General features: G+C 32.7%; 2 protein-coding genes across 2 annotated transcripts in view; both read right to left on the bottom strand.

Moving 5' to 3' along the window:
* The window catches only part of LOC120625922, a 44835-nt gene that overhangs the window by 15644 nt on the left and 1603 nt on the right, over positions 1-27588 (bottom strand). Inside the window, exon 2 of the mRNA XM_039893192.1 lies at positions 17604-17661. Within this exon, the coding sequence (XP_039749126.1) occupies positions 17604-17630 (27 nt within the window). The 5' untranslated portion in view covers positions 17631-17661. The remainder of the gene's footprint in view (positions 1-17603; positions 17662-27588) is intronic.
* LOC120625923 lies at positions 14461-16988 on the bottom strand. Its single transcript, XM_039893193.1, has 3 exons — positions 16832-16988; positions 16241-16276; positions 14461-15254 (listed from the first exon to the last, which is right to left on the bottom strand). Exons 1-3 carry the CDS (start codon positions 16889-16891, stop codon positions 14481-14483), a joined length of 870 nt encoding a protein of 289 aa, XP_039749127.1. The 5' UTR covers positions 16892-16988; the 3' UTR covers positions 14461-14480.

Genomic DNA, 27588 nt, shown 5'->3' with positions numbered 1-27588 from the left:
ATTGGTCTCATAGATTCGTAGTCTAGCTAGAAATTGCTTCTCACCTTTGAAACCGGGTGTTGTATGTGTGCGTTTTTTTTTAATTAGGTACAAATTATTCATACATTTTATTTCTTTTCATTTACACCTAACCCACTTCAAGTCATGTATGTAAGTTGCGGATCCGGTTATTACCGAATGCGTAAGTGTGTTTGTTTGTTGTTTATTAACGCCCTAACTAAGCTGCTAATCTACTTGATTTTTGGCATAACGGAGGAGTAACGTACGCCTTTTGTCTCAGAAAAATAAACGGTTCCTACGGGATTTGAAAAAAAACCGGTGTGAACCCGCATTTAGAATGCGGGCATCAGCATCACATAGGAGCAGCGTTGAGGTTCTTTCTAATTAGTTAGCAATATTTCATCATCATAACAACCCATTACCGGCCCACTACAGGGTACACTGGGTAGTGGGCCTGCCGCCCCCATACAGGTCTCCTCGCACAATGGTTTGGGTCACAGTACACTACGCTGGCCCATTGTGGATTGGCGGTCTACACACAACTTTGAGTATACTATGGTGAACTCTCAGCCATGTTTTCATTTCATTGTTTTCATTTTAGGTTTTCTCGCCATACTTTTCTTCACCTTTGAAGTGATAATATTTAAATTGCTTGAAAGTGCGTGCTGGGATTCGTACTCGGCCCCCCGACAGTGATGCCGAAGGTCTTGCGACTGGCTATGAACTAATACTTTTATACTCATAATGGTTGCCTGGAAGAAATCACTGTAAGTGATAAGGCCGCCTTTGTTATACAAATTTAATTGACTTGTACTTTTGTTGTTTTTGTCTCTTTTATTTATTTTTGTCCTGTGTGCAGTAAAGTATTTTTGATTGATTGATTGACTTTTATGATATCTAATTTTATCGAATAAAAATAAGCATTAAATATATGTTCAAGTGCATTCCAATTGCGAATCAAATATTCGTGGAGAAGGACGAGTCTTGGAATAAGATGCTTTTATGGTCAATTATTACTAGTGAATTTCCTGTTACTTGTGCAGAGTTCCTTACTTGCTTCTACTCAGACGTATGAATTAGCAATTAAATGTCCGTGGAATGTGAAATCTTGAATCCCGTGATGGTTTGCGGAAATGTACCTACCATGCCGAGAAGGATACTAACTGGTCGCTTTCACCCACGGAGTTTGACGAATTGACGATAGTTAACTGTAATCTAAGGTGAGTCAGACCATGTCGCCAGTTTACGTAAACTTCGTGACCCGCTTAGATTGGTGTACATTTGGGCGTAAGCAAAATAAAAGGAATATGTTACTTAGTAACTGCACAAGTTGGGTAAGCCGGTATCTAGGTACGAAGTAACAAGTATCTTATGCACGTTTGATATAAATGCAAGTTATATAAGAGTCAGTACAATAAAAATTAAAATGTATACTTGGTAACAAAATGTGAGTTTTAGCATTGTTTAGCCCCTTTAGCATTATTAGTTAATTACATTCAATATTTGTTCAGTTGTTATTTTGAAATTATAGAATCAAATCTCCGTTACTCTTGTTATTATGTCTCCTGTAACACAGTTTTAACTACCGCAGGAGACAGGGCTTCACACTCATGAAATGTATACGTTTATTTTGATAAAATAAAGATATTATTATTATTATTATGAAGCATGAAATAAAAGAAGAATCAAGATCACCAATTTGCGACAAGGTTACATCAAAGATCAAAATTCAAAATTCCATTACAATTATTGGACTTTGACGAAAGGGGTTTAATGAAGACACATATTAAATGTTTATTTCTATAGTTTAAATTTCTACTCTGTAATATCGATGTGAAATCGATACTCTGTTTTGACGAAATCTTCATTTAATTTCTTCTTAAAAAAATGTATTACCTACATGTATCATTATGATTTCATATTGAGAATAAATATTGCGCAGTTCTGTCATAAAATATTTGCAATCATCAGATTTATTAGAATTGCTTCGCACTTATTGCTATATTGAGATTATTCTATTTGAGATATAAAAGTTTTCGCAACTTGTCTTTGTGCTCCGATTTTGAATTACGTATTTAGTAACGTCGATTACCTTCGCGATTTCTTCATGATATAAGTCTTTGATATGACATTTTTATTGGAATATTCAGTGTCAAGACAGATTACCAACTGTATTTTATAAAGAGTAGGTAATATTTTTAAGTGTAGATAAATATTTGTTCCCTATTGCTACACATCATATTAATTAAGCGTTCTGTTACGTTTATAAAATAAGAAATCAACCGAATTTTTGCCACTTAGCGATCACTACAAAGTTTCAATAATACTGATTTTTTTCCATAGAAAATAAAGCTAAATCACAAGCTACTTGGGTTAGTAGCGTCCTAAGTAGCGTCGCCTGTTTAATGTTAAAATTGAGACTGATTTATACTTTTAGATATGCGGCTTATGCAAACGTGGCTATAAAGTTTTAAGTAGCCTTCTAATGTTATATGTATGAAGCAGCAATCTTAGAATGCTTTATTTATCTGAGGCAGTAATATAATTACTGCTGCTATAAAATATGTTGTGCGTTTTGAATAATAAAGTAAGGTTCTTTGATTATTATGATACAAGTTGTACGTGAGCTACCTACGCTTATTGATTTCGTAACATGTCAGTTAGGTTAGATCGTAACAAAACCCTCTGAGACAAAATAGTGACAAATGACACAACTGACTCCTCACTCACTCATCATCATTTCATCATCATCTAAACCAGATTCTTTTGCTGGCATTTCTGCTGCAAAAACAATTTTTTTTTTTTTGGATTTTATACTACCATACGATACCATACGATATCACGATACAGTATATCTACTTAATCGTGATGCTGGGTTGTTAATGACAATATTTTGAAGAGAACACCCCAATACCTAACAATTTTTGGCATCGCGCATCGTATCTGCTCATGACCTCGTGAACTGCAATTGAACACGATAGCCACTAGACCAGAAAGTTAGTTGTTCGAGCAACAAGGGATATTTGCAGCCTAATAAGTCCCATCGTTGGGCTATTGCTATTTGTGGCCAGTATTTTAAATATACGACGAGTTCATTGCGCCAGAGACGACTTGGTCGGACACGGTTTTCGCCTATCACTAACTAACTAACTCATCAGGCATGCGCTAACATGGCCGCCCAGTCCCACCTTAATTTGGCAGCTTTGTGTCCCACATTGTGGCATGTATGATTTGTGTTTGTACAGCAAGGCATGATAAGTTTTTGAATGTGGGGGTAACACCTACGGTTACCCCTAACCTCGTAATCCCGTGGGCACCGCTAAGTCCTTCTTCAAGATACTATCTCTGCAAAATACTGCCTGGATTAGTTTAGATGTACTGTGGTTGAACAGACTGACACATATTCGCATTTCGGATATTAGTATAGATGCTTCGAGGTTATAACATAGTGTTTTATAGATTCTATCAACATAAACTGGTTAACATTTTAAAATTAGGTATAGCTATCATGTTTTTTAGTATCTGTAACTGCACGTGTGTTAATATAATATAATGTTTAATCATCGGAATAACAGTGACATCTGGTAGAGTTCTCAGATTACCTTTTGAGTTATCAAAGCTAATGGTAGTGCGTACGGCAAATCTATGGGACATAATTTTCTATCTTTACTCCTCACGTTCTACCTTTTGGCCTCCGCCTCTAAACATGGGGTGAGAGGGAATAAGAGCATAAGCCGATGACATTTTTGTTGTTGGTTGTTGACAACAACTTGAAGAAGCCCACTACAAACTCACTTTTGGATCTAAGGACCGGGAACTTTTCATACCTTCGTTGTAATTTTATTTAATTTTAGTTACCAAATATAGTTATAAATTAAATGTACGTATCAAAAGTGAATACTGGATTGTTTGAGTAAATAGGTTTTCGTTTTTGACTTTAATTATTGACACAAACACTACAGTTGTCGATTACATGTAACGCTTTAAGTTATCCCTCCAAAAAAATGCCTATTTGAGAAACTTCATTATCTTTGTAGGTCAATCAGTGACCAGATTACTAGAATGCCTTTAATTTTTATAAAAATATTCCATACAGTTGCAATATCGTATCCATCAAAGTGGGTAGGAATCTTTGTACTTACTAATATTAATGTAAATATATTGAGTGCTGTGGGCGCTTCTAAATTGCAATTGTTTTGTATCTGCCTATTAAACGTGGGTAATTTTGGCAAGGACCTCGTATTATTTATAATCTATTGTGTGAACCGTGATAGGATTTTACTGATACATTGTTTTCTCAAGGTCATCGAACATTACTTTATAGTTCCCCTAAACAAGATTCTTACGTGAGTAAAGTATACCTTATGTGAACTACTTTCTTAGGTAATAAAAGGATCGTTGGTCTAGTGATTAGCGTGTTTAACTAACGGATCAATAGCTTCTGGGTTCTATTTATCGGTCGGCCCAAGAATTGTTAGATATCGTATTAATAAGTCAAAAAATATCAGTACCAGCACGGCGTTACCAAATTGGTGTTGTTTAGCCTCGTACCTCGGAGAGTATGTTAAGCCTTCGGTCTCGGTTATTACCATATGTGAAATTATAATTTTGAAAACCCAGCAACTCGCATTGTTACAACGCGGTTCATCTAAACTACATTTTTACGAATTATTAATTACCCAGGGTAACGAATTGTTTGGTAACATTAAAAGAAAGGTAAGCTATTCTTTATAAGCTATGCTCTAGAACCCTCTGCCCCTGAGTCTCCTCTGTGAGAGAAGGCCTCTACTAAGCAGCAGGACGCTAATAGGTTAGTGACGATAATATTACTTTCCTTCGGTACTTATAGCGTATGGTTAAAATATAATATTTTCTAGGGCCGTGTTTTCCACTTCGGTTCTTTTTCTACTATAAATAATAAATAAATATACTACAACAATAAGCATATTAGGCTAAAGTGTTTCTTGATGGAATTTTGTTATGAATTATATACATAAATACATATAAACATTTTCCAGTATCGAACACAGCCACGGACTCAGAAAGCAGGGTCGCTGCCCACTGTCCCTTAAATAAATAATTATAGTTAAGCATTCACAAGATAAGCTATATCAGTTAAGCGAGGATGTGGTATTGGATGAATAGGTATTCATAGGGCTCAGTTTTTGTAAACATACTCGAGCTATGTGGTAAGTACCATCTTATCCCGAGTAATTTTGGACTATACTATCACCTACACCCTAAATACTCAGTTACGTAAATGTTGCATTATTTCACGGATGTAGATCGATTATATCATGAAACATAAGTACATGCACCTATTAAGAACCAGTTTCTATTAAGATCACACTTCAATTGACGTTTTACATAATGCATTTTATAATACTTGTTAAGGCAACATAAAAAAGATTTACATTTCCTTAGTAAATAGTAAACAAGATGTAAGAGGCAATTCCGATGACAGCATGCCTCTAATAAATAATTGGAGCATTACAAATTAAGCACGTTTGAAGTAGGAAAACTATCATTAATTTTAGGTAAGATGTTACGATGGGTCACAAAAAATGTGTAACGGTAAGTGATGATAAGAATTCATAGTATTATTTAGAAAATTTAATTAATGAATATATCTAAAAATTTTGTTTGCATCGTGAGAAAATGCGATTTTACACAAAAAATTGTTTAAATTAAATATTTTACAAATCGAAAATTGCGATTTTTCAAAAAGAAAATAGTGTATAGCGGTATAGCGTTTTTCAAATGTTTAGTAAAAAAACTCCTACTAAATCAGCATATCCTACAAAAAAAATTCAATGAAGTAGATGGTAGGGAAGATTCTTTTTTTAATTTCTTAAACAAAAAATTATTTTAATTTTGCTTTCTGAGTCCAAGGCCGTGGTTTCGATTCCCACAACTGGATTCCCACAATGTTTGTGTGAATATCAATGTTTTTCAGTGTCAGGGGGTTTCAATGTATATTATAAGCATTTATGTATATTATTCATAAAAATATTCATCAGTCACCTTAGTACCCATAACACAAGTTACGCTTATTTTGGGGCTAGTTGGCAATGTTTGAATTGGCATAGTATATTTATTTATTTCTTTCTTAACCATGCTTTGCCTTTTAGAACCATGCCATGGAAGTATAAGTAAAATTATATTTTACAGTATTTAAACAAAATAGTCTACGATTAACAAGGTAGACACACTATTTTAAAATTTATATCAAACATAATTATAAAGTATAAATCTGTTTTTTACTTAATTATTAATTTAAAGTTTTATTAACATCAGACGTTTTGATAATAAACCAGACGATTCCGAAGCACATCCATTATAATTTAATAGGAGTCATCGTTTTGTTTATTATGTAAATAATTTAAAAATTAAGTGTCAACGACTTACAAAACGGGCGACCTCGGCCTTGACTTACCTAATACATTCATCTGTCATATTAAAAATAAAAAACAAGCGCAATCGGAGTTTTCAGCTATACATATAATGTATAAAACATTTAAATAAATGAAATATGGCTATCTGCTATTGCAATATGCCTCTATTTGAACGATAGCGATAACCTAAATCTGCGTATTAAAATGGTTTGTCTGTTTGTCCGAGCTTGTCTTTAGAACTGCAGAACCATTATTTTGACAGGCCTTTCAAAGGAAGGTACAAGATTATATGAAGAATGAAATTATAATCCATCTAGTAGACACTTGCAAAATTGTTTTTTTTTTGGTCGAAAGGGTTTTTTTTCGAAATGGTCCCATTTAAATTTTATATAAATCTGATGAAGAACAAATGTGAATGTTTCGGAGACAGATTTTTCCAAAAATAGCAAATCAACCGCGATTGCTTTCGTAGTTTCGCCAACTTATGTTGACGTGTGAGTTTACGTTTCAAAAGTGCGTATATACTGCGGCTGATTGCCTCATCGGGTGAAAGAAAGCCCACCCGGCTTATTTTTTGCGCAAAGAATCAAGCCTGGCTGTTCAGCGCTAAAAGGCAGCCAGTATTCTTGGCACCTTTACATTATTTAGTTTTTTAATTAGTTTAGTTATAAGTTTAATTGTAACATTATTTTAAATTTTTTAGAGCTTACTAGTTGCAAATTATTTCCCGAAAGAAAGCTTAGGCACTAAGTATTCAAGCTTGATTTATACAAAAATGTATTTACTTCTTAGTTGATATAAAATTAATAATAAAGTCAGTTTTGTTTAGTTAAAAAAAAATTTGTTTAGGTAAATAACCAAAGCTATTGGTTATATTATGGGTTATTAAAATTAAAAATTTTAAAATTAGTTAATATCTTAGTTTCCTAAATTAAGGCGTCGACATGTAGGTGTATATCATAGAGGTCAACGTAGATTTCGGAACCGACATGCGATCCTGCGTCACACACATTTTGTAATAATTTAATCCGATTTCAAAGTAGCAAGATGGCAGTCTTAAAAATAAGATTTTTGTAATGCTTGGCATGTTTTATGCAATATACGAGTAAACACCTACTTAACGGTTTTGTGGTTATAGAGTCAGACTTCAGGGGTCCTCGGCTCGATTCACGCCTCGGGCCTTAAATTATAAGGCTAGGTTAGCTGTCACGTTCTTTATCCGCGCTTATAAGGTTTTTTACACATTTCGTGGGAAACGTTTTATTTTCTGGGATAAAAAAGAGCTCTCGTTACTCTCCGTCTTTTAAATCAAATCAAGTTGATTGGTTGCTTAGTTAGGGCGTGAATGTATGACAAACAAACAAAAAAACGTGTGTGTACTTATGTACACGCGTTAGAAGTTATACTTCTTTAGCGTAACAAGATAATTTTTTTATCTTTCGCCTTATTCTACGTTTGTGGAAAAAAATCACTTACCATAGAAAAAAGGTATTGTTATAATTATTGAAAGACACTTGTCAAACCTTTTAAGAAAAACTAAAATGTTGACTATAGCTAAGTTAGTTAAGTTATAGACTAGACTATAGTATAGTTAATGGTGTCGGTTTTACGTGACGGTGTGCGCGCGCATCGTAAAAATTTACTCTCACCATTTTCCATAACGCGCGAAAAGTAGTGTAACTTCAAAAATCTTTTAAATTTATAATATTAGTTAGGATTGAGTTTTATGTCAAAATATACTCAGTATTAGCCAGAGTTAGTAAAATTCACAGTTAAAATCTCTTGCCTACATGTAATAACGTTTACAGCCCGTGAAAATGCATTGGAGAAAAAGCAGCTGATCTACGAGTATGTGCAGCAGTGGAACATTTATAGGCTTCTTAGCTTCTTACCTTTCTACAATTTATTAAAGTACATTACGTTAAAATTACGTAGATTGTTAGCTATTGAAGTTTTGTTACGAAAAAATATTTGATTCGATAATTAAATAAAGTAAACTGTAGAACAAATTAGTCTCAAATTTTTTACACGCTTTCCTGTAGGTTTCTTGCATTTTTGCAACCAACTCGTTTGGACTTGATTTGATCCTCTTCGAACGGTCTGATATCATTCAAACTTTGTAGATATATAGAGGATCGATGATATAAGAATGATGTTCATTTTAATTTCCAACCATTATCTTTGTCTAATATTAGCATATTTTGTGGTGAATGGGTAACCAATTAAGTTTTCTCTAATAAAAATAATAGTTTCAGAAAACTAAAGATCACGCTTTTATAAATAAACTAAATTAAAAGCCCTAACAAAACTATTGTCATCAGAGTAAAGAATCCAAAAATGGGTTATAAGTACGAGTAGTTTTTTTTGGTTTATTTAGTGGAAAAAAATAATTGGTAAAGTCGCAAAAGTTTATTAATTTAATTTTGCCCCCAAACATTAAATAAAATCTCTTCCAAATCTTTATGTAGGTATCATAATTACTATATGACGCAATGTAGTTTTATAAGTATCATTTGCTCTCAATTAAAGTTTCACTTATGTAAGTATAAAAATAAGGACAATTATTTAAAATTATAAAGCGCGTAATTTATTTATTCATAAATATTCATTTGAACAAAGCGCAAACCCATTTAAAAGTATTTTTATGCAAGATCTTGTTATTAAAATCCATAACCTTATTGTTAATATTAAAGTGTGTTACACAGATAACTTACTTCTAAAAATATGTGAGGACAACAAAAGACACTTTTTTGCCTATGGAAAAAAAGATTCGATAAAAAAAATCTGTGAAATGTTTCAGAAATATATGAAGCTTACATCTGTGAGTCTATTTAAATGTTCGGGGTCATGAAGTGGTTACATTTTAGACTTATGTTTATATTTATTTTTGTGGTTTTATAATCGTGGGTGAAGCTGCGCGCGTGCCTAGTATAACGAAGAAAACCCCAAACTTCACTATTATACTAGGTACAGATAATTAAAGAAACGAAAAATTAACTAATCATTAAGTTTAACTTATGTGTGTATGTATGATGTGGTGCTGGAGAAGAATGCTAAGAATACCTTGGAATGCATTCCGGACCAATAAGGCCATTCTTGAAGAACTCGGCATCACGCAACGTCTATCCTCCAAAGTACAGGCTCGTATTCTCACTTTCTTTGGTCACGTATCCAGAAGAGACAACGACTCCATTGAACGTCTGGTTGTCCAAGGAAGTATCGAGGGCACCAGATCACGCGGAAGACCGCCCATGAGATAGGCTGACCAAATAAAGGCTGCAGTGGCTGTCCCCTTACATGAGTGTGCTAGAAAGGCAGCTGCCAGAGAGGAGTGGCGACGAATAGTTAAGCGTGCCACAACCCTTAAATGACGACCACGACCGCTCTGACAAGAGCGAACCGACTGAGAAGAAGAAGTTTAACTTATAGGGTTTTATAATGAGCCTTATTTCATCATAATCAATAGCCTATAACGGTCTATAGCTGGACTTAGCCGCTCCCAACGGGAGATTTTGGCCATATTGTAAGCACGCTGGGCAGACGGGTTGGTGATCGCAGTAGGTGCCCTCGAGCCTACTTTACTGTGTTCGTAATACCCATTACGTAAATCTATGTTTTCGAAAGCAGGTCATATTAATAAACCTACTAACTACTACCATAGATTCAGGTTTCTTATAAAATTAGTAGGTGTATCCTAATGGTTAAGTGTGAGAGAGGCGGCGGCTGGAGGTGAATATACGTTTCTAGGTTCTTCATAGGGTTGTTAATTAAGGTTTTTTAGCATATTAATTAGATTTATTAGAACTCTTTTAATAAAAGTTTTCTGTATTTAGCTATTTTAGATTCAGTACTATAGTTAGTTTTTACTGTAATACACAGAGGCTTTCAAAGATTTCATGATAAAAAACTTGAAGAATGATTTCATAGTTTTGAAAACGTACTCTTACATTATATCAATGGTTATAAACTAGACTAAGTGATGAATGTTTTTGGTATACAAGTACTTTAGTAACACATAATTTAACAAATAAATATTAATGTATTTAGATACCGGATATTTTCCTTAAAATAAAAGTAATTTAATACGAAGATTATATATGATTGAAATGTATAACAACTAAAAAGAATAATAATTGTTTGAGTGAATGTCAATGTAAATATTGCTATATTGTACTCCTATAAAAAACTCCACGCAAACTCATATCAGGTGCAAAAAATGCAACAAAATAAAAACATATTTTATAAAATAAATATTATATTATTTATAATACTTACTTATAAACATTAATTTTGATAAAGTTTGGTATAAAGTATTGCTAGCCCTACGTAAAACGGTCGTGCGTTACGCAATTGGCGAGTTGGTGGCTCGATAACTTGCTCTACATTCGTTTTGTCTCGTTGCAGACTGCTTGCAACTGACCACTTTACTGGTTTTATTATCCCATAACAAGTCTTGAATATTTCACATTCAAGTTATGTACGAATTCCAGTAAGCTTGATTGTCCTATATTCGGCGTCTGGGCTTTATTTGCTTATCTCCTAAACTGGCTGAAATTGTTTTATAAGTTCGCGAGTAGCTGGAATCGATTCGTTTCGCAGGTCAGACAAAGACTTATTAAATATTGTGGTATTTTATTTAAAATTCTCTATAAAGTTGGAGTTAGTAACTTGGCGGTGTCACACCCCTATGCAACGGGGATCACGTTAGTTCCCTGTTTTTGTCATTAATATGACGTTATTATTTGTGTCTTATGATCATTAATAAGTTTTCTAATTCTACATGTTCTGTGCTTATTACACGTCTACGTCAGGAAAACATACTACTTAACTCTTCAAAGTGCATACAATAGCACTTTATAACTCAATAATACCATTCATATGCGTTATGTTAACAATCTCAGAAGAACGCGCATTGTGTTCCAAGTTTTGACTTCCGAACGTGCTGAGAGCATTCGGTGCAAGGTTCCTGTCACGCTATTGTTAAAACCCGTTCCACGATATAATAGCAGCCATTAAAGATTCAAGAATGAAGGTTTGTTCGCTATCGATTGATTGTTAGCAAAGGAATAAGCGATTCTATTTTTATGTTTCATTTTCAGTGTATAGCATACAACTTTTTTGTTTCTGACTATTTCAAAGGCATTGTTTGCGTTATCTCTTCGAGGCTTACGTAGGCAAGGTTTCTACCAGAACTTTAACGAAGTACATGTAACTGACGTAAACAATGTGCTAATTATAATTTTAGTCATATAATTATTTGTTATATGCTAGTAGTATTAACATGACTTAGTTCTTCCTTACCTTTCAAATACTGTGTCAATTTTGCTTAGAGTACAATATGCATACATTTTTTAGGAAGTATGCATGCTTATTATATACTTGAAAGTATTATATTCTGTTGAAATTCAACAAATTTTAATTGTGTATGTTACAAATTGCTTTTAAGAGAAATTAATGGTATAGAATCATGCAATCAGCCGGATTTCCTAAAGGTAATAAATGTATATATACCTGCTTTGTATCTATGTTTTGCAAGTTTGACATTTACTAATCTGTAGCAATTAAGCGTTACTAAAGAGATTTCTGTAATACATTGCATTAAAAGGATGTAGAACGCTTAAGAAGTAATAATTGTACGCTATGTTTGTCATGTTTGTCAAATATAGTAGAATTTAACTAAAGAAGAAGTATCCCAAAATGTATATTTAGATTTTATAATATACTTTATCTGTTGCCTGAGCATTTTTTGTTTTTCATAAATCCCGCGGGAACTGTAAATTCCGTGAGTATGTGTAAACTAAAAAGGAATATATGTCTTAATCCAGAACTAACATTCCTAATTCCAATCAAATTTGTTCTGTAGATTATGAGTGAAAGAATAACAAATATCCATCAATACATCCATACACACTTTAGCATTTATAATAGTAGTACAATTATAGGATAGTCTAATATAGAAATGCACGTTTACCTAGGTAAAACGCGCGCACTTAGAGAAATAATAATATCTATACAATCTTTCTTTAGTTTTAGGCAGAATTGAGTAGGTAGTCACAGAAACTCTGTCACAGAAAGGTCTCTTATAGCCTACTTCAATAATAAGCTCAATACTATGTTAATGCTTGCACATAACAACAATCTTATGTGAAAGCTCCGACGAACATCTTAAGAAGCTTTCGCAGTAGTCCTTGAAACGGCGCGTATTGTGAGGATGTTCCTCACTCTGGAGCCCTGCGCGCGCCGGTTGGTTGGGCATTCAAAAGCCCCGCAAGCGGAGGGTGGATGTTTTTTCTTATAAATTTCATAATATTGTTTTATATTTTTTAAGCAGTGTTAAGAAATTAAAAAAAAAAAATTAAAATCAATAAATGATAGAAAAAACATCGCATGTGATAGAAAGAGAAGGTGTGTGGCCTTCAATGAGTCGCTCTGTCATAGGAGATTTACTGTCGTTTTACCAACTAAAGAGGGAGCAGAAAAGTTTTGCTATTACATTTTTAAGCCAACGTACTAAGTTAAAAAAATGTATTTTTTTTCACAGCTTTGTTTAAGTTTTTAACACCAGTTATAGTTTGCAAGATCACGTAATTTATATAAAGCTTGCTCAATTAAATATTGCAATCTGCTTTTGTATGTAGGTGAGTATGCGGCTGAGGTACCTTCCACTTTCACTGGTATTGGTAGGACGATTGAAAGTAAAGTGTATCTGGATGAGGCGGTGATACAAAAAATCGTGACGGAAATTGTTTAAAGACTGCCTATACCGGATATTATTACAAAACATTTGTATGGGTGTTCTACATATTGTTTTGTTTGCAAATAGTTGTGTTTGGCTTTGTTTTAGAGTTTTAGAGTATAAAATGTAATAAATTGATATAATTAATAAAATAATATTGTTCCGCTATAGTTTTAGGAAATTAACTGTTAAAATTTGTTATAAAAATAAGCGGTGATAACCATTAAATCAGCTATTTTCTCAGAAAATGTGTATGTTTGTGCATGTGAGTAAACGTATGTGAATTATTGTTTATTTTTTTATTTTTCTGTTGTTATTGTAGAGTGAATATTTTTCAGTGTCTGGGTGATTATCTATATTTTATAATTATTTATGTATATTATTCATAAAAATGATTTATCAGTTATCTTAGTACCCATAAAACAAGCTACGCTTACTTTGGGATTAGTCGGCGATGTGTGTATTGTCGTAGTATATTTATTTATTTATAAGTATTTATGTATGATTGAGTATATATTAGTTTATGATTTTATATTTATTTATTATATTTTTCTTATTTGTGCAATTTTGTTTATGTATTTGTATTTAGCTTGAAATAGCTAAATACAAATTAGCAGGTTTACAATAACTTTACACCACCTGTCCGCTCTCACTCATCTTGTCCTAATCCAAAGGTTACCTGGCAGAGATCGCTACTAAGCGATAAGGCCGCCTTTTGTATTCTACTTCTGTCTTTGTATTTCTATTGTTTTTTTTTCCTAACTTCATAGTGGTGTACAAATAGAGTTAAATTAATAAATAAAACATAAATAAGTATTGTACTGTTTGTAGGCGATGGATTTCACCTACCATTACTTTGGGTCATATGCTTGGTCAGTAGGTTTTGTATATTAAAAATAGTTTTACACAAAAAATTCTATCCCATTCTTTGTGTCTTTTTTTGTTGGAACGAGCGTCAAATATATAAAATCTTTCTTTCACTTTAAAGCCCGTCTGTTGAGAAAGGTTATTATAGGTTGTAATATCATGCTACGACCCTGAGAAGCCAAACAAACGTAGCATGGGCGAGCGATGCGAAACGGTGGGTTGAGCTATATTGTGTAAAATAGCGCATGCAAGTTTGTACGAGTATCTTATCAGCAGTTATACGCGGAGGAAGCAACGGAAAACCGCTTATGAATTAATAAATTATTACAATGTATCCATTTAAGTGACTGTATACAAAAAAATTAAGCTGCATGTACTTATTCTTTTGTTTTCACCTAGAATCCAAGTAGGGAATACAATCGCTTTTTTTCGGGTCAAGGGATATTAATAAAGTAACATACCTATTATATAATCGATATTTATTAAGAGCTCAACCAATCACGTTGATTATAAATATTCAGATTGCTTCCATACTTTTCCTTGCATATCTGTTGTTGATTGGCATAATAACATCGGTATACCTTGCCACCGGGTGGTTCATAACTTAGTGCTCTACGTGTTGGGTGTAATCTACCGCTATATCCACACCACGATTGAACACAGTTATAGTTTAACGTTACAGCATTAGTTTCTGTTTTTAAAAGTATTTTACTATCTCCTTCGACTAACTCTTTCTTTTTAAGACCATCAGAGTACGGTACATAGAGATCGTGATCACAATTGATCGTGTCTTCACCCTGTTCACATATAAATTCCTCCTGCGACAATATATTGGACTCGTTCGGCCTCGCTACGTTCCCAAAGTCTACCAATTTGGTGTGTGAATCAACATTGTCCTTCTTATGGCAAACCCGCCCACCGTCTGAGTACGCTAAGCAATCGATCAAATAGAATATTTTATTCGGAATGTTGTTGGACAAGAACAGCAACTTATCAATATTTTTATAATTATTATATTTGACAGGTTCGCATTGATATATTTTAGATATCTGTAGAAAGCAATACTTGAGTGTTGATCGTGGTGAAACTATTTGAATGAAGGAGTATATTTTAACGTCTCTGCATTCCGATGATGAACAGTTGTAAAATACACTATTTCTTGCAGTCGGCAAATATGGTTCGTGCGATGGAATGTTGTCGTCAATAATTCTTCTACGGCTAGAACTGATAACCTTTTGGCAATATATTGAGTTGTCCTGTAATATAATTTATAAAATATATAGAGGAACCTGGTACTAAAACTACGCATGGACCAGTTTTGGTGACATATTAGTACCCAATATCATTTTTTTGCGTCTGATGACTATGGGCCCAAAGTCTCCAAAGCAAGCGCTGTAAAATTATAGTCCAAAAAATGCAACCGAACGTAAATACGTTCGGTTGCATTTTTTCTGTATATCAATCATTTTTAGTTTTCGCTTACATTGTAACAGCCATTTAGTAATTTGGAAGATAATTAGATTTAAAAGATATGAATAGTTACCTTTGGATTATTCAAATTCGCACCATATAAAGGCAACGCGATAATATAACATGTATAAATAAAACGTTTCCTGCCCACGCTCCGAGGCCCACGTGTTTTTTTTTGTAAAAGTTTTCATTAGAGTATTCGTGACTTACGCGTTATTGTTTATACCAATCATATAAGCAATTTGCATAGGAATTTGTAACGCTAACTCATTAACTCGTTTTTGTGAATGCATTTACTTTACCAAATTTTAGTTCACATGATTTTTAAATATTTAACGAAAATAGGAAATAAAAGCAACTACGTGAATATTATTCACGTAAAAAAAACTGTAAATAGTAAAGTAAATAGTAAAGATAAGTGAGTAGTAACGACAAATAACGTATAAAAGCATTATTGTAATGATAATAACATTACATAAATTTATTTTGTAAGAAATATGTACAGAAATTTGTTGCAATGAACTAAAATGAACTTTTTTTACATTTATTTTGTCTACCACCTATGTAAAATGTCCAAAAATGTATTTAAAGTTAGCATGGTTTTTTTTAGAATAAAATAATAAGCTAACTAACAAAAAGGTACCTAATAATTTTTCCTGATTTCCAGGCTAATGTTCGGGAGAGCTAACACGCTTTTACCAATTATACCGTGGAAATCGACAAAACAGAAATTCATGGATTACTGATAGTTATAGAATTATATATAAATTACCTTTTCGATAAAACATTTAACTTCCGTGTTGTAACGCTGAAAATTAATGATTATAAATTATCAGTTATTATATATATTATTAATATTTAGTTATTAGTTTTATTTTAGTACTTGAAGTGTTATTTAATAAACGTTATTTTTAGTATCCAACAACTAAATTTTATCGGTTTAGTGTTTCAACCGGACATACTCGTAGGTAACAAACAGATAAACACACAAGCAAATATACAAAAAACGGACACACATTTGCCATTAAGATATTGGTGAAGAAATATTGGTTTTAAAATGCATAAATCTTTGGTAACAATAAAGAAAAAGTATAAAAATTGAGCATTTTTTTTTCTTTTGTTCTTTTTTTCGCATTTATAATATAAATATGTATTAAACTTAATTTTCACTGTAAGGTGTTTCGCAAAGTGTCGCCTGATTTTATCCAATACAAATCTATTCTACAGACTAGATTTGTATTGGAGTGAGAGACTTATCACTCCAATACAAATCCGGTACTAAATCTTTTCTACAGTTGGAAGAGATTTAGTACTCGTATTTAGACGGTTCTGCTAATGGGTATTACATCAAAACCTTCCTTACCGCTTGAACTTCTAACAATAGACACTGACCAATGACTAAACATAAAAAAGTGAAATTCATTTCTCCAACATTACATCATGCGTGCAAAATAAATTGCGTTTACAACGAAATGTTTTAACAATGAAAATTTTAACTATTGATCGCTTCATTGCGAAGTCATATTGTTAAATTTGATTGGTTAATAGGCAACTAGTTGTGCCTGCGGCATTACCCGCGTTTATTGTGAAATAAATGAAAAAAAGTCTTTATAATTAATGTGATTCATAATAGATTAAACTCATAAAACGGTTCACATTAAAAGCAAAAAAAAAAATCATTCGCAAAGGCGGTCTTATAAAAAGCGACAAGGCCGCCTTTATGAATTGCTTTTTTTCTAAGGTTGTATACAATTAAGTATTACAAATAATTTTTATTTCCACAGGAATCCTTAGCCAAGGAATAAAATTAGCTTATGACCGTCTCCAGGATGCAAGCCTTCACGAGTCTTTTTTGTCAATATCACTTACATTGTGCAATGGTAACAAACAAACAGACTTATTTATAACATTATAATTTATTATAAAAATATAATTGTGTTATAAAAGTGGGGAAACTAGAACTACATAAGCTAATTTAGAGTAACTATAAAGTGTGTAAGGATCGATATAATACATAGTACGTACTGCGTACGTGGCAAGAAAGTAAGATCTACAAATTTAAGACTCAAAATATGTCGTTTCAGCAAAAACACAATAATATAACTTGTTTAAAGGTTTAAAATCTACAAACTCACCAGAAGAAAAAGCTCCTGTTTATACATTGTTCATCCCAGCCGTTTGCTGAAATTGACTCTGAAAAGATAACAAAATATTACTTTTTAATTGTTATATTGAATAAGCATAGTGAAGATCAACCGACACGATAAATGATGATTATATTAAATCAAGTAAAGTGAGTAAAACATCCTTAAAAATATAGGTTTCATAAAAGTCCTTGCAATGAATAAACTAAGTGTTAAACTTAATTCGAGTTTAAGCCGAGTGAAGCAAGAAACCCAGTAATTAGATTATGAAAATCAAGCTTAATTTGCTTAACTCCGTGAATAACACCAAACAGATCAAGGGCAATGACCGGACAGAAGCATCTTCAGAAGCAGTTGACTTTACAATGAATAATTGTAAAAATAAATCCTAAGATTTTTTCATTGTATTTGTTTATGAATAATTGTTATTATCATGGTGTTCTCCAAAGTAACGCCTGCTTCTATTCAACTCTAATAAGAAGGTTTAATAACGTAATCCATGGACTAAAACAGGTATATAATTTGTAATTAAAAGAATATTTGTATCTGTATATTATCATACTACTAGTCATATAGTATTACAAACTCATGGACATTTAACAACATAATAACGCAGGGGAGTATAATCATAGAGTACTACTGATAAGTGATTAGGTGTAGTACTTGTTATTATCTCGTGAGTCAAGGACATAAATTTATACTTATAAAATTTACCTGTCAACGGTCTCTAATCACTGCCACAGGTAAAAGGTACCCCATTTGATATTAACACGACCCAATACGACGAATTTGAATATCACGACTCCCACGGTACAGTGGTGAGTGCTGTGATCTTATAAGAGAAAGGTCTGGGGGATGACCCCCGGCGGTAGCCATTTGGGAATTTAACTTTTTACTGGTCTGGACTGAAGGGACACTTCGGCCCAAGCTAGTTATCACCTTGCGGACAAATTCGTGCCACCCAGCGATGTAGGGTTCCGGTACAATGTCGAGACCACACTCTAAAAAAAGAAAGCCAACTAAGAGAGATTTTCTCTTAGTTGACGTTATATAAATTATAACAATTATGATAATAAACATAACAACAAAAGCTGATTAGTTATAGCAGCAAGTTCATTATAGATTGAGCTAATCACTATCTTGTTAAGAATAATCAATTTTTTTTAGAGTGCATGTTCGGAAAGTGATTAAAACTCTGGTTTAAGTTAAACGAGTCAAGTCCTTTTCTCGTGAAAAGGACTTGACGTTCATGCCTTGACTCCTGTACATTCAAGCTTCGCAGTAAGTAGCAATAAATTAAATAGAGTCGATTCATATTGTTTAAGCGACACTTAAACAATATGAGTGGACTCTATTTAATTTATTGGTTAGTACCTTTTCAGAGACATATATACTTTTATATATACAACTGCTTAATGAAGCACAGTCAAAATGAGCACAGAAATAACTATACTCAATCTACGTACACCCACTTACAACCTCGAAGAATCTTTAGCAAGACTGTTAGCTAACTATAATAGATTAAACTACAATAGATCAGACAGACATCCAACATTTTCAATGTCACCAGTTTTCCAAATCATGATGAAGCATCGTAGTATTCAAAAATCATGACCGACACAACTTTTTTGACGGCCGATTGGCGCAGTGGGCAGCGACCCTGCTTTCTGAGTCGAAGGCCTGAGTGGTCCAAGGGTGAGTTCGAATCGCGTAACTGGAAAAATGTTTGTGTGATGAACAGAAATGTTTTTGGTGTCTGGGTATTTATTTTTATATTATAAATATTTATGTATATTATTCATAAAAATATACATCAGGCATCTTAGTACCCATAACACAAGCTATGCTTGATTTGGGCCTGGATGGTGATGTGTGTATTGTCGGACTATATTTATTTTATTAATTTATAACTGTCCGTAGTTATTGCTTTACTAGCGGTTGCGCGCGATTTCGTCGCATCTTGCCTTACGTAAGTACAAAACTTAGTTTCAAAGGGTTTTCATACAGAAACCATTTCTGAAGAAGAGTGTCCGACACAGACAATGTAATTCTTAAAAAAATTCTGATATCGCATAATATTTATTTAAGCAGTCTCACAACATAACATCACCCCTGTACACTCGAAAGGGTTACGCAGATGTATTCACTATATCGGGGTACACACACATTGTCTATCAAAATTAGTAGTAGTTGCATATTTTTACGCGACAGGAAACTATTTGAAGCTTCGACCTATTCCAGCTTTATTTATACTAAAATTTATTTGCTTCTTAGTTCGAAGCTAGTTTTAGTTTTCTTAAAAAATGTTCTTCAAACGTGCAAAAACGACCTAATATCTATTATTGATTTGCATTGCGTGTAATGATTTCTAATGTATGTTTGAATCTTTGCAAATGAAGGGATTATTTAAACTCCGTGGTCGAGTATTTACGCTCTAGTTTTGGCAAGGTTATGTGTAGGCATACTGGACGTAACAATGCGACATGTGTATCGTCATCGTATGAAATATGTAATGTGACATTGAAAATGTAGGTGAGTACGACGGCCATCGCGTTATGACCGTACTTTGTTAGCAATTGCGGAATGGTACAACACTAACAAGAATACCTAGTTTACGGCAGCTTTTAAGTAATCATCATTATGTTTTAAATTAAGAATCGTGTTAAAGCGGTAAAAGGGCCGTTCAAAAACTGTATGAATTTCTTTTATATTAAACAAGATTTATTTTAAACAATTACAGGTTACTTAGGTTAGGTGAAAGTTTGTAAGGAGAAATTTATTTCAATATAAGTTATTTATTTTCTATATTAAAAAGTAGAAAGGTCTATGTCTGTCAATACGCTACTTCCGAATGGATCGGAATGAATTTTAATACTTTTCCGTGGGCATAGGCTATTACAGCAAAATTTCTTCATACTTCGGGAATACTCCGCAGACGAAAATAGTTTTCCCAGTTTTTTGTTTTTAAAAATACGAAATGACGCGATAAATTGGCCAGCAGGTATAACGGCCATGAGTTGATAATAATTATGATTATGATGTAAAATCTATCTCTCTTTTAAATGAGTTCTTACTTAAACATTAGGATAAGTAAGCCGTAAGGTTTATATACCTACAATAAATGCAATGAACCTCATCATACTTGATGATTTACTCTTTAAGAAATAACTATATGATTTGGATAACGTATCAGGATTACAACGTAGTGTTATAAATTACTGTAACATAATAATGACTAAAACATATTTAAAGAAAGTGTCCCATAATGGGACACTGAACGATAGTGAAAATACAGTGGTCCTGTGCATACTAATGAAATTTATTGACGTATCATTTAACAGTGTTGATTTGAGTGTGTTTATGTGTTGCATAATATTGGCGATTAGTATGCCACGTTCATATGATGTTTTACAATTATATATAAATCAATCTTCGTTAATATTAAACAAATTATTAATCATCATCATCGTCATGCCGGATTGGTACTGAGATTTGCTTGGCAAAAATAGCTTAATACTCGTAAAAAATACTGACTATAACATATAGCCTCAATTATAAATCTAAATCGGAATAATTTTATAAGTTTTCTGATTTTAAATTATTCTGAGAGTAGACATACACTTTCCCCATTTATATTATTATATTTTTTCCCCTAACATTGCGTATTTAATATCTACTTACTAGTTCATACATTTTCCTTCTTTCTCAAAGGAGAGAGAGAGAGCAGATCCACCACGCTGCACCAATCTGTATTGGTGTGTTCTAAGGATATTCTATTTATTTTTTGTTTGAGTAATTAAAATATCACTTGCTTCAACGGAGGAGGAAAACATCAAAGGAAACCTGCATGCCAAAGAGTTCTCCATAATGTTCTCAAAGGTGTGTGAAGTCCACCAATCCACACTGGGCCAGCGTGGTGAACTACAGCCTTAACCCCTCTCTTTGTGGGAGGAGACCCAAACCCTGTATTTTGCCAGTAATGGGTTGATATGATGATGATGAAGTTTGTTGTGGGCTTCTTCTTAGACCAGGACGCGTTTGGAACCCTCGTAGCTTTAGTTTTAAGTTTACAAATGTGGTTATCGCCATCATCTCACTACCGTGTAATTCTCATGTAAACATCAAAAGTGCCACTTATGGGCCTACTTGAATAAAGATATTTTTGACTTTGACTTTGATGATGATGATAAAGAAATATATTACAATCATAAAAACCAAGGCCGACAATTTAACATAATCTAAGACTATTCAGATATAGTATAGATAAATAATAATATATTTAATGTACCTAAGTACAAATAAACGAGTAATATGAAAATTTTACTTAAAGCTTTAATAGGTATAATCTATTTTAAACATGAAATGCGGAAAAGTAACTCTATAGCAAATAAAAGAGACAGTTGCGGCATATACTCGTAATACTGCGGTTTGTTATTTAGAATAGCTATCTATTATGTCTGTGTGCTATTGTATTATGTTGATGGATTTATATATTATTAAAAAAAACCAAAATTTGAAATTCATTTATTTCAAGTAGGTTAGTAGAGTATGGGTTGTTTCACTGTACAGATTCTACTTATAAATAACTAATCGTACCTTACTATGTTATTGAATTTTATATTTTGAAAGCTATTTCGAAGTGAATGCCATATTATATTATTATTATTTGAACTGTTAAAACTGTGCCCGTTTCCTTCAGCCAGTTTACTGCACTTGATCATATATCAGAGAACGGTCAGCAGCGTCCTTAATGCTACTACCACCATCTGCTGCCATCGCCAATGTCTGCCCAGCGGTGATTATGAGAAACCCTCCGTCTTATGAGAACCCTCCTCAAGGGGGAGGTTTAGTCCTTTAGTCCAGCAGTTCACTGTTATAGGCTATTGATGATGATCATAAGTTAATAGCTTGTCAGAAATTCCTACCATATTAAGGTTGACAGGAAAATATAATATTGGCTAGAACATGAATTTGGAAAAACAACCTGATGAAAACCTGTACAAATGTTTATCTGTAGTTTTTATTTTTACCAAAGATAATTAAATTGTGTATACGCATTTGTTGGAATTAAGGAAGTCGTAGTAAAATTTATTAAATAACTTCCTATTTGTACTGATTATAATGATGATAAACCGTCTTTTCTAATACTAGTTAAGATGCGGATTCGTACCTACTTGTAGGTATCTCATAGTTCAAAGATTATTTCTTACACCGCAACTCTCACTTGATTGTTAGTTTAAAGATAAAAATAAAAAAAAACATTATAATATCTTCATTGTTTCTCTTTTTCTGCTAACGTAGATCAAAAAAGGAAATCGTATGGCCAGACAGGGCGCGGGAAACTGAAGTTGAATTTGATCAGTTTGTCGCTCCATAGTCTCTACAGCTGGCATGGATATTCAAGTTGCCAAATACCACACATTAAAAATAACAACCAGCCAGTTGTTTCAAAAGGAAAGGCAATTATATTTTTTTTAATATTAGACTTTTAATGCCTTTTCAAATAAACTTTATTTAATATTTTTAGTGGCAACCACTTCCGAGATAATAGTGAGTTTAGTAAAAAAGTACGCTTTGATAATCTGTGTCTATTTAACACGCTTTTATCTGCCAACATAGTGGTTCGATTACACGGTGGGTTTCCGACACTGCCAATTTCAACCGTGTTAAATCATCAAGGTCTGAATTTAGTGGAAATCAATTACGCTTACATACGTACATAGACTGTTAAACACGTTACGCTTCCGTAGTCTGGAAAAAAAAGGAAAAAAATACTACAAAATCTTTCTTAAACACTAGATTTACATAAATGATTGAATTTAAAGCCTCATGAAAAAGTTAATATAAAAAGTAAGTAGAACACCTGACAGGAGGAAGCACAAAAGTGCAGTACAAGCAACCTTTTATAATATCGAATTACCTCCTCTGCTTTCTTGCTTAAGTTAAGTTTTTTTTTGTAATTTTAGTTCCCAATCGTATTCGTCCCAATCGTTGGATCTGTCCAACATGCGTTCGAGAGCGTTGCTTCAATATTCGTTTTGCAATTTTTTGGGGTCGAATAAAAGACTAAAGTTGACATCAGCTCAGCCGGGATATTGAACTGGTTTTTTTAATTTGTTGAAAAACTTCGACTGGTTTATAGATCCCCACATCCTACTTTTAGCGGATCGAATCTAAAGCCGACGAAATAAATACCTATTTAGATTATTTTTTCTCAATACTGTTAAAATTAAAATGAAGTAGAAGCTACAGGACTCAACTTTATTATCAAATCAATTTAAAATATGCGATATCAATTTAAAATTTTGTAAAGTACTTTTGTATTGCCTATGCTGCTAGCCACCTAGATGTGTTATTGTATCCAACAACGTCTCTCTAATGGTAAAAAAGTAGTTAAATAATTAAGTATGTAATATTTAAGATAATAATTATGTAAGAAATGCCGTGAGCAAGTGCGTGCTACGTGGCGACTAACTAAATTAATATTCCGACTATTCACTGTAACGAAAAAATAATCGAATGATTTTGAATCATGATTCAAAAGAGCATTTTCTTTTTTAATAATTCCCTTGTGTGGTAAATTCACCAATTTCGAATGACGAATAAATACACTGAAGATCGAATACATTAATTAATATGACACCTTGTAACACCATAAAAAAGTTACCGTGTATAAATTCTTGAAATTATTTATTTCGAGAATAGCCATAAATATAATTTATATATTGATTTGTGTCTCCATTCCGTGGATTCTGGAGAAGGGACAACTGGGAGTTTTTGAACTTAGCTTGTTGCATTTTATAATAAAACTGCAACTGCCTGTGGCTTCACCCGCTTGTAAAGTATCATCAGCACCTAGTTTTATCCCATATTAATCGGGATTGTCTCTTGTAAACATATTTCATCAAATATTAAAAAAAAAAAACCATTGCTTTGTTACTGCATGTATGCCGGAGAAAACTAACAAACACGCGTTCGCGTTTGTAATATAAGCAAGCAAAGTAATCCCTACTAAAAATAATTCTTCTGGGTAGAGTTTCTAATATCCCATGAGATTGAGATATTCTCCAGAAAGCAAAAAATCAGCAGAGTCAAATAAAATGAATGCTAAAGATACAAAGATTGAAATAACTTGGTATACTAAATAATTTTCTACAAATTTATATCCCGTATTACACCTCGGGGATGGAATTCTCTTGGTTTGTAGGTTGTCTATCAGTCTGACAAAACAAAGCGCTTTTGATAATGTTAAAGCTTAAACCGCAATGAAATCTCGATACAAAATATAACTTGCGAATAAATAAGTGTATCTAAATCATTCTGTCATTTAAATTAAAAGATTTGGGAAGTAGATGAACTGTTTTTTTATGAATGCGTTAATCTGGTTTTGCCTTTATAAAAGTAATGTGTTCGTTGACTTTACATTGTTGGCCTAATACAGTCTAAGATCGTATATGGATAATGTGAGTACAGTGAATCATTTACCAATCCGATATCATTCATGTGGTTTTCCTCAAAATGAAAATGTTTTTTTAACTAATTCTAATTTGTGTGACACATCTTAAACTTCATGTATCTTTAAAATAGCTATTCATTTACTTTTTCTTTACCTATCTAAACATTAAAGTATTAACATTAAATCAATGACTATTATACCGACTGTGGTTAAAAGTTCCGTATTATATCACCCATTACTGGCCCACTACAGGCTACGGGTCTTCTCCCGCATTGAGAAGGGGTTAAGGCCACCACAGGGGTTAAGGCGCAGTGTGGATTGGTGGACCGCATGCCTTTGAGAAAATTATTGAGAACACTCAGGCATGCCGGTTTTCTCACGTTGTTTTTCTTTGGTGAAACCAGTGTTATTTTAATTACTTAAAACGCACATAACTCAGAAACGTTAAAGCGCTTGCTGGGATTCTAACTCGGTCCCCCCAAAAGTGAAGTCGAAGTCCTACCCACTGGGCTATTCCCGCTTCTAATAAAATAGTTCCGTGTACTAAAATCTTAATAAAATGTAAAGTAGAAAGGTATATCTATTACATATATAATGAAATTATGATATAGGTTCACCTATATCATTATATCGTTATATTTATGCTATAATATATCTCATTATGTAATCTTATACTGCAATCATTTGCGATGTTTAATTGAGTAGTAAATTGATAGTTATATATCAGGAGTGAAAATTATAATATAGTTTCCTTATGTTACATACTAGGTTAAATAATCAATCTGAAAACAGAATCTATTGACTTCCGAACGGATGTGAAGTTTTAATACTCAGAGCCATTTGTGTAGGTGGGTATAATTACCCTCACGACTTTGTACTAATTATCGTGTGCAATTGAATGGAAAAATCTTTAGCAGTATCGATTATAATTGAAACCATAAAATAATTAATAAAGAATTTTTTTTTAATATAAAATGTTCATCTATGTATATAATTAAAGAAGTGCAGCTAGTAAGTAGTACCTACTATTTATTGGCTAATGTACATGTTGCCAATCGTATTATATCTTTGATAATATTTGGTTTATATGTTTTGGGATTCGTTTTTTAAATGGAACTTTTTTGAGAGAGAGTTTTCTGCCTAACAAGATATTCGATGGAAGGACCAAATTGAGACACATGCGCTAATTAGGTATGTTCTTTTTTGGACCATTAGTTCCAAGGTCAAATTTAATGTACCGTAGAGAATTTATATTATAATATTATCATACATTGTTAAAGACGTTGTTGTTTGGTAAATTACTGATTACAGTATGCTATGGTGTTCCATGCTTTTTGATTTTAAGAGGATTTTTCCGATTTTAGCCTGCCTTGTATTAGCCTGGTTTGGATGTATTTTATCTGTCTACACTTTATTTATGGTATTTATGGAAGAACTACTTAAGAAATTATTTTCAGTTGTGCTCAAATTCACTTTGGCTTTTCATGTAAGAAGTATATAATTGTTTGTTTGCAGTGAAGTCTAGAACACATTTGCATTTTTTTCAAAATATGGGAGTCTTTCTGAATAAATCAAACTACATAAAATTGAGCTAAAAATGTAAATCGAGCAGTTGTCTTTTTCAGTTTTTATAAGCGTTTTAACGAGAAACACTTGCGAATTAATAATATTTTTATATAGCTTGCGAAAAATAGATTATAATAGGTAAGAATATAATAAATAAGAGAAAAATATTAACACTGATTAGTATAATCCGTGCTAATGAATAGATTATAAACAGGAGTCCGATTTCGTAGAGTGAGATCGATCGCTTTTTATAAATTTATCTTCGGTTTATACGCAGGGTCACTTTTTTTTTTCCCGCTTATGTTTTCCGAGTCGTGGTGTGCCTAGTGATGTTGGTAATTAGCTCATTAGTTTTTCTAAAGATGCGCGACGAAGCAAAACGGTAAAGCGTGTGTCACGTCAACTGTACCTGTGTAGGGAGGAAGCAAGTACAAAATAATGAAAAGAGTGACCTACAAATGACACAAATTCGCAGGTAAATTCAGAGAAAACAGAATAGTTCATCGATATCAAAAACTTTGAAAATGAAGGTAAAAAAGCCTTGATAATTTTTCTTTCAAGGATAACATTTGGTTTTGTTTCACGTCACAGTTTAAAAACGTAACTGAGGAAAATACCAAAGAACTTATATTTCAATTCATATTCATTCACTTGCGACAGCCTTAAAAGTATAAAAATATTCAATGTTGCTTATGTTACAAAAAAACGAGTGTCCTTACTTAAATTTCAGTATAAGAAATCGTCACCGTCTAATGATTTTGTTAATTAGCCTTTTTTTGTTTTAACACTAAGTAGGTATGTTGAAAATCACCACGTCTTTAATTTGGTAAATTATAACTTTGATAGTTTATCTTCTTCTTATTTGATGTTTAAACGATTAATTGAATATGTTACAATAGGTTTAAACTACTAAATTCAATGTGATTTCATACCGTAAATATATATATGGTAATA

Source organism: Pararge aegeria, chromosome 8 (assembly GCF_905163445.1).
Source record: "Pararge aegeria chromosome 8, ilParAegt1.1, whole genome shotgun sequence".
Classification (NCBI taxonomy): Eukaryota; Metazoa; Arthropoda; class Insecta; order Lepidoptera; family Nymphalidae; genus Pararge; species Pararge aegeria.
This window is presented reverse-complemented; position numbering and strand designations above follow the sequence as displayed.